Source organism: Rana temporaria, chromosome 1 (genome assembly GCF_905171775.1).
Source record: "Rana temporaria chromosome 1, aRanTem1.1, whole genome shotgun sequence".
NCBI classification, from domain to species: domain Eukaryota; kingdom Metazoa; phylum Chordata; class Amphibia; order Anura; family Ranidae; genus Rana; species Rana temporaria.
In genome coordinates this window covers 204763508-204771955 of record NC_053489.1, presented here as the reverse complement: position 1 = coordinate 204771955, position 8448 = coordinate 204763508, and the positions used below count along the sequence as shown (strand labels likewise).

At 41.8% G+C, this 8448-nt stretch overlaps 1 protein-coding gene across 3 annotated transcripts in view; it reads left to right on the top strand.

Annotated features, from left to right (window-relative positions):
* TANGO2 (transport and golgi organization 2 homolog) overlaps positions 1–8448 on the top strand; it is a 177868-nt gene that overhangs the window by 82829 nt on the left and 86591 nt on the right. For all 3 annotated transcript variants that reach the window (XM_040347879.1, XM_040347872.1, XM_040347883.1), the window contains exon 3: positions 8314–8402. In XM_040347879.1, coding sequence (XP_040203813.1) covers positions 8314–8402 — 89 coding nt within the window. The remainder of the gene's footprint in view (positions 1–8313; positions 8403–8448) is intronic.

The window sequence follows — 8448 nt, the reverse complement described above, 5'->3', positions numbered from 1 at the left end:
CTGGGCTGATTTCTCACCTTTCTTAGGATCATTGAGACCCCACGAGGTGAGATTTTGCATGGAGCCCCAGTCCGAGGGAGATTGACAGTCATGTTTAGCTTCTTCCATTTTCTAATGATTGCTCCAACAGTGGACCTTTTTTCACCAAGCTGCTTGGCAATTTCCCCGTAGCCCTTTCCAGCCTTGTGGAGGTGTACAATTTTGTCTCTAGTGTCTTTGGACAGCTCTTTGGTCTTGGCCATGTTAGTAGTTGGATTCTTACTGATTGTATGGGGTGGACAGGTGTCTTTATGCAGCTAATGACCTCAAACAGGTGCATCTAATTTAGGATAATAAATGGAGTGGAGGTGGACATTTTAAAGGCAGACTAACCGGTCTTTGAGGGTCAGAATTCTAGCTGATAGACAGGTGTTCAAATACTTATTTGCAGCTGTATCATACAAATAAATAGTTAAAAAATCATAAATTGTGATTTCTGGAATTTTTTTTTTGATTATGTCTCTCACAGTGGACATGCACCTACGATGACAATTTCAGACCCCTCCATGATTTCCAAGTGGGAGAACTTGCAAAATAGCAGGGTGTTCAAATACTTATTTTCCTCACTGTATATATATATATATATATATATATATATGTGTGTGTGTGTGTGTGTGTGTGTGTGTGTGTGTGTGTGTGTGTGTGTGTGTGTGTGTGTGTGTGTGTATAATATATTTTTTTTTTTCAAGCGCCCCCTGTCCCCTGTAGCTCACATGCAGAAGCGAACGCATACGTAATTTCTGCCGACATATGAAAACGGTGTTCAAGCTACACATGTAAGGTATCGCTGCGAACGTTAGAGCGAGCACAATAATTTTGGCCCTAGAACTTCTCTTTAACTAAAAACATGTAACCAATAAAAATAATTAACGCATCGCCTATGGGGATTTTTAGGTAGCGAAGTTTGGCGCCATTCCACGAGCGTGTACAATTTTGAAGGGTGACATGTTGGGTATCTATTTACTCGGCGTAACTTCATCTTTCATATTATGCAAAAACATTGGGCTAACTTTACTGTTTTTTTTTAAGCACAAAAGAATGCGTTCAAAAAATTGCTGCGAAAATACCATGCGAGATAAAAAGTTGTAATGGCCGCTATTGTATTCTATAGGGTCTTTGCTAAAAAAGCATATATAATGTTTTTTTATTTTTTCTGCACAGATGTTCTGGGTTGAATGGTTGGGATAAGCAGAGTACAGGGCACAGGGAAACAGGAGGGCAGAGCAATAGGGGGCAGTTATTCACATTACAAGGAGGTTCAGGAAGGTACAGTATAGGGGAAGGGGGGGTCAGGAGCGCACAGTACAGAGAACCAGCTGGGCACAATACTGGGATCAGGAGGATACAGTACAGGGAAAGGAGGGCACAATACCAGGGTGAGAAGGGCAGAGTACAGTGTTGTCAGGAGGTCATAGTACAATAATGTCAGGGCACAATGCAGGTGGGGCCAGGTCGTCACAGCATAAGTTGGTGGTCAGGAGGGCACAATATTGGGATCGGTAGTATGTGTTGTGGAAGCAGTTTCCTCACGCAGAACGGCGCAGGGAAGCTGCTATATATGTTCTGGCACACTAATCCTGCCAGTGTTCCTCACTCATTCAACCCATGTGATGCCACGTGCAAAAGCCTGAAGTGAACAGAACAGGAGGGCTGGCTTGAATTGACACATTAAAATTAAATATGTTGCTTCCCTGCGTTGCTCTGCATTAGGAGGAACAAATAAGGGGTTGACTAGGTGGGGACGTGATCACCTGCCTGCAATGGATGGGTAGGTTGTAGAGGAACCCTGGTTTAGAAACTATCACAGCAGCATGAGATCTGGACAGATTTTTTTATTTCAGTTTGAATGAGGCTAGTAGCGGTAACCTGCATAAAAAAAAAAAAAATTACAGTTAGAAAATGGATACAGATTAAAAGGAAGAAGAAAAAAAGAAGACTAAAAAGAAAGTAATGGACAAACCATTTGGGGTGGAGGGTGAAAGGGGGTGGGTAAGGTTTATATTAACTGAAATAAAAGAGAATATGTAAAATAACTAATATAATGGGAAACAAAAGGAAAAAAAATGCGTAAAAATACATAAAATAAAATAACGTTTGAAATACCACAAATGATGCAAAACCAAAAAGTGGAGACAGAATTATGAATAAAATCATGAGCAAGTCTCTTGCTGTGGTTGAGTCTGAGGTGGAATAAAAAAATAAAAAAAATAAATGGATACAGATTAGATGAGACTGTAGCATTCTATTTTAACGGTAGATGGCTAATATTTGTAGAAAACAGATGTTGGTAGGACAGTTTAAATTGTGTTTTTGTCACTGAGATCCTGCACTAGGACATCTTTATTGGCTCTCTGAAGAGGACATTTTACATCCAGCGTGGAGTCTTTGGTTCATCCTTAGAATGAATCTTTAAAACAAGATTGGCCCCCTGTGCCTTACTTGGCTGTGTAAAACAATGAATTTTTTCCAATTACTTGTATTAAAAATGGAACTCTTCGTCCTCGGCTATTGTTTTCCAGGGAAACTTGGTCGTATTTGAGTATTGCTGTTCTCTGCTTACTGCATCGGCGCAATCCACTTTGAGTAGAGCAGTTTTCTCATCCATTATATCACTCATCCTCTTCTAAGACCCTTTGAACATCCTTTTATCTCTGTTCATAGCTGGCACCCTGCTCCTGCCTTACATGAGGTCAGCATTTTGCCTGTGTTCAAACAAACTCTAGAAATGATTCCTTTATCAGTTTGCCAGGAGACAGATAATGTACATCCTGTGTAAGCCTGGCAATCACAAGATTTCCAGCCTACAGCTTCAAAAGCCAGAAATTAGCAGATATATCAGAAATTAAAATGTATTACTGCGCTGCTAGCATTACTTTATCATCTTGACATATAATGGACTCTTTTATAAATACAGTGGCCCAGATTCACGTAGATCGGCGCATCTTTGAGCAGGCTTAACATTACACCTCTGCAACTTAAATGGGCAAGTGCAGTATTCTCAAAGCACTTGCTCCGTAAGTTGCGGCGGCGTAGCGTAAATAGGCCGGCGTAAGCCCGCCTAATTCAAATGTGGAACAGGGGGGCGTGTTTTATGTAAATGTTATGTGACCCAACGTGATTGACGTTTTTCACGAACGGCGCATGCGCCGTCTGTGGAATATCCCAGTGTGCATTGCTCCAAAGTACGCCGCAATTACTTATTGGTTTCGACGTGAACGTAAATGACGTCCAGCCCCATTCACGGACGACTTACGGAAACAACGTAAATTTTTCAAAATTTGACGCATGAACGACGTCCATACTTAACATTGGTACGCCGCATGTACGCCACCATATAGCAGGGGTAACTTTACGCCGGGAAAAGCCTAATTTAAACGGCGTACCTGTACTGCGTCGGCCGAGCGTACGTTCGTGAATTCGTGTATCTAGCTGATTTACATATTTCTAGGCGTAAATCAGCGTACACGCCCCTAGTGGCCAGCAAAAATATGCAGTTAGGATCCGACGGCGTAAGAGACTTACGCCGGTCGGATCTAATAGATATCTATGCGTAACTGATTCTAAGAATCAGGTGCATAGATACGACGGCTCAGACTCGGAGATGCGACGGCGTATCTGGAGATACGCCGTCGCATCTCCTTTGAGAATCTGGGCCTATGTGTCTATTTGTACCAAGGGCCTAATGGCTTTCCTTATTTGTATGTATTTGGGTTTGCATTTTAGCTTTTGAAAAATGTAAAATGTTAAACTAACTTAATCTCATCTGTATTTATTTTTGAAGATAAACGAATGCCCTGTTCACACGATCGGAATTTCTGTTGAAAAAAGTCTGACAGAATTTTTTCATCAGATATTCCGACCGTGTGTGGGCCCCATCGGCCTTTTTTCGTCGAAGTTTAGAAATGGAACATGTTAGGATTTTTTTCCATGGGAAACTCCGATTGTCTGTGTGGAACTCTGACGGAGAAAAAAAACATGCATTCTCAGAATCAAGTCGACGCATTCTCGGAAGCATTGAACTTAATTTTTCTCGGCTCGTCGTAGTGCTTTACGTCACCGCGTTTTGGACGGTCGGAATTTGGTCTGACAGTGTGTATGCAAGACAGCTTGAATGAAATTCCGACTGAAAATTCCATCGGATTTTATCCCATCGGAAATTACGATCGTGCGTACAGGACATTAGACTTGGGATATTCTGTATTCAACATACTCTTTAAATGTTTGTGTTGATGACTTGAAATTTTTGATAACTTACCGAGGTTTCAGCTATTAATACAATTTAATGGGGCTATAGTGATGGCAATATCTAGTGGACCATTTCAGACATTGTTCGTTGTCCTAGTATTTGACTTACTCTGGATTCAGGAAATAAACAATAGATATTTAAACGTGAAACCTGGAATGGGCCAAAATGATCTCCCAGCCATAAAGATGCCCACATATGGAGTATACCTTTTTTAATGCCTCATGCACACTGGATGTTTTTACAGTTGCTGTTTTTTTGCTTCTGGTATTTTTCTGCAGCCAGTAAACCCCCCAGCATGTTCTCATATGTGTCTATGCAACTTTTGGCTTTAGCATTTTCTGGCTGGGAAAACTCCACCAGAACTAGTGGGTTTTGAGAGGCGTTTTTGGGCTGTAAAAATTCTCCAATGCCAGTAAAATGCGGCTAACCTGCGGTTTTTGAGCATTTTTGAATCCATGGCTTGTGCTTTCTTGCTAAAAACACTATCGTGGAAAAACGTGGCATAACTCTAATGCAAAAAAGCAGAAAAATAAAATGTTTTTAACGTGGCAACGCTACTGGCGTTTTTATTATGTCCAGTGTGCATTAGGCCTAAATCGGAAGAAATCTCTGTAATATTGTGCTACTTTTCCTAATTTTTATGTTATGCATGGAAAGTAATTAAAATAACATCTTTTTATGAGTAAAGTTTTTTTATTACTTTTCCAAATTTTAGGTACCATTATTTAAAAAATCTGCCAAATATTTATTATTTGTGTGTGTGTATAATATATATGTGTGTGTGTGTGTGTATGTGTAGCACCCTGGTATCATGCTTAACGAGAAAATTATAAGTTTTCTAAAATACTGTACCAACAGATGAAGTTTGAGAAGGTCTGAGATTCATGGTTATGGTATATACCATATTTTGAGAAATGGATAGACCTTGGCCAGGACCCTGGCTTTCTTTCTTCACTACTTTCTCTCGCCACCCTTTTCTTCATCTCCTTCTTCTGTGGCAGGTTGAACCTCGCATTATAATGTGCATGTTTGTAGATCTCTGAGATTAGGTCTTAAAGTGCTTGTAAAGGCTGAAGTTTTTTTTTACCTTTATGCATACATCTGAGTTCAGCTTGCGCCCCCCATTGAGCTCAATCTCGATCCAGCAATGTGCACGAGAGCCAAGGCTCTTTCAGGGGGGCGGGGTGTCTTGTGGACACAGAGGTGGCTCAGAAGTGAGACCGCATGAGCCCTCATAGCAAACGGCTTGCAATAGTGGCCACTTTGTGTGGGGGGGGGCAGGAATGCTGTCGGGGGGCCTGAGAACAGGAGGAGCGGGGCTGCTCTGTGCAAAATCATTGTGCAGAGCAGGATTTGTTATTTAAATAAAACATAAACCTTTTATAATCGCTTTAAAGGGGTTGTAAAGGAAAAAAAAAAAACCTAAATAGTCCTCCTTCACTTACCTCATCCTTTTGATTTTGCTTTTAAATGTCCTTATTTCTTCTGAGAAATCCTCACTTCCTGTTCTTGTGTCTGTAACTCCACACAGTAATGCGAGGCTTTCTCCCTGGTGTGGAGAAAGCCTCTTGAGGGGGCGAGCAGGCAAGTTAGAACACTCTCTACTTTGCAGATAGAGAAAGGAGCTGTGTGTTAGTGGGTGTCCTGAGTGACACTCCTGCTTGCCCCCTCCCCCCTCAAGAGGCTTTCTCCAAGCCAGGGAGAAAGCCTTGCATTACTGTGTGTAGTTACAAACCGAAGAACAGGAAGTGAGGATTTCTCAGAAGAAATAAGGACATTTAAAAGCAAAATGGAAGGATGAGGTAAGTGAAGGAGGACTTCACTAAGGTAAAGGTAAAGGAAGCTATTAAGAGAAACATTTGTTACCTTTTACAACCCCTTTAAGCCTGAGCAGTTACTGCTAGTACACAGAAAAAACTTTTGTATATTCTTCTTCCCTTTTTTTTTTTTTTTTTTTTAATTCTCACTTTCTAATGTTTTGATACAGACTTTGCGCTCTAGATTTATATTGTAATCACTGTGCCTTATGTAATGTCTTACCAACATATTTCAGTAGACATTCTGATGGTGCTTATTTTGAAAGCCTTGTATAATGATGGGGGGAAATGCCTGTACATTTTTTTTGTTCCTTTCTTGGAAAACGGGTAAAAACGATTGTTTAGAGCAGATTCATACATACAGACCTGAAAAAAACTTTTTTTGTTTTTTTTTAAAGTTCCTTAACATACAGTGATAACCAAAATCTTAATTTCTTACCCTATGTTAGAACAGACAGTGTTCAAATCTAGTTTACCACTGATAATGGAAATTGCCAGCATAATACAGACATGGTTAATTATGTTAACATTTTCTTCGGCCCCCTCCTAAACATTAGTAAAGCTCAGCCAGTTCAGCGGTAACCAGACAAGATTCGAACCAAGTATGGGCAGGCTGAATGTACCCAAGTTGATCAATCGATCAGCTTGGGTACAACCAGCCTGCCGGATTTTTCATGTTATTATTGCCAGTGGCTCTTTTATAGCTGCTAGCAGTAATCACTGGATTCCCCCGCCGGGAAAAGACAATAACTCTGCAAGAGGGATACCCCTGTCAACACTGTCTGGGTGCAGTAAAGAAACTTGCTCTGTCTATGGCCGGCCTAGTCAGGGAAAAGCTCAGTAAGATTTTTTTTTTCAATGTAAAATTATCCCTTTTTTTGGGGGGGGGGGGCTTTGCCCATACTGCAATGGTTAATTGCTCATTTTTTCATGGGGAGATGAGACAGTTTTTCTTACCGATCCTCCACTTACTGGGCCAGGGAGCACTCCCCCACAACCTGACAGTGGACTGTTCCTTGGAAGAGCGAGGGTATGGACCCTCCTCTGGTCTTGATGACATCGGGACCCTAGACCGGTGGAGCATGGGGGTGCAGACACTGTAGAGACTGCTCTGGCTGCACAGAGTGGCGAGTGTGATGGCTGCTCTGTGAACATTGCTCTGAATGCCAGCGAATGGTCTTTTTGCCACCCCCTCTTATAGACAGTATCACACTTGTGCTGTAATCAGTGCAGGACCAGCAAACCACATCACCTGAACTAGACGTGGGTGCTGCTAAAGTTCCCACCTACAATCAAGCATTTAATATCTGCGGACTGGGAAGTTTCCTGTTGCAAAATTTGGATTAAGATGAGGTTTGGCGAGGGTTTGAATCCTTATTTAAAAAAACAAAATAATGTGGCCACAGTTTCGCTTTAGCTGTATAGTGATGTTTAAAATCAACTGGCATATATAGTGTTGTAATTAGGCCTCATTCACACGGACGGACCATTCGGGTCTGCCTGTCAGTTTTGACGGCGGACCTGAATGGCCGCTCCATGCATCCCTATGGAGCGTCGGATGTCAGCGGAGACATGTCCGCTGACATCCGATCCGCTAAAAACGGACGTATGGGGGGCACGTCCCCATCCGTCCATGGCGGATCGGATCGGGTAAGATCTGATGAAAACGGACATGCTGTCCGTTTTTATCAGATTGCTCCATAGGAGACAGCGGTGCCCGACAAGCCCCTCCCCACTGAGTGAGCAGAGAGGAGCTTGTCATCCGTCGGCTCATTGGAGATCTGCGGACTGATCTCCCGCTGAGCTGGCGGGACCAGGCGGACTCCGTAGGAACAGAGTCCGCCTTGTGTGAATGAGGCCTAAGTCCAAAGTTGGTAGCATGCACATTTGTGTCACTAGAAGGTCAGCATTGTTGTGACATCAGATCACACACATTTACAGGACTAAACGGGTGGAACTTCTGTCCGGGTTAAGCTCTTATTTAGAAGAGTAGCTTTTAGGTTACTTTTTATTTTATTTCCGCTGCTGTTTTCAGTGTTTTGTTACATAACAGAAACTAAATTTTACAGAATGAATTTATAGCTGTGGTATGAGAACTTTAGCATGTGATGATTCTATTTCAGGTCAAACTGTACTGTTTTTTTGCGTATCGCATTGATTAATGTGTATTGTATGATAACCTGTCTGTCCTTTTTCTCTTCTGCATTACAGACTCATCTTAGCTGCCAACCGAGATGAATTCTATCACAGACCTGCCAAGCTAGCTGATTTCTGGGGAACCAATAATGAAATCCTTAGTGGTTCGTATGAATATAGCAATTGTCCATTTATTTTTCCCTCATTCTT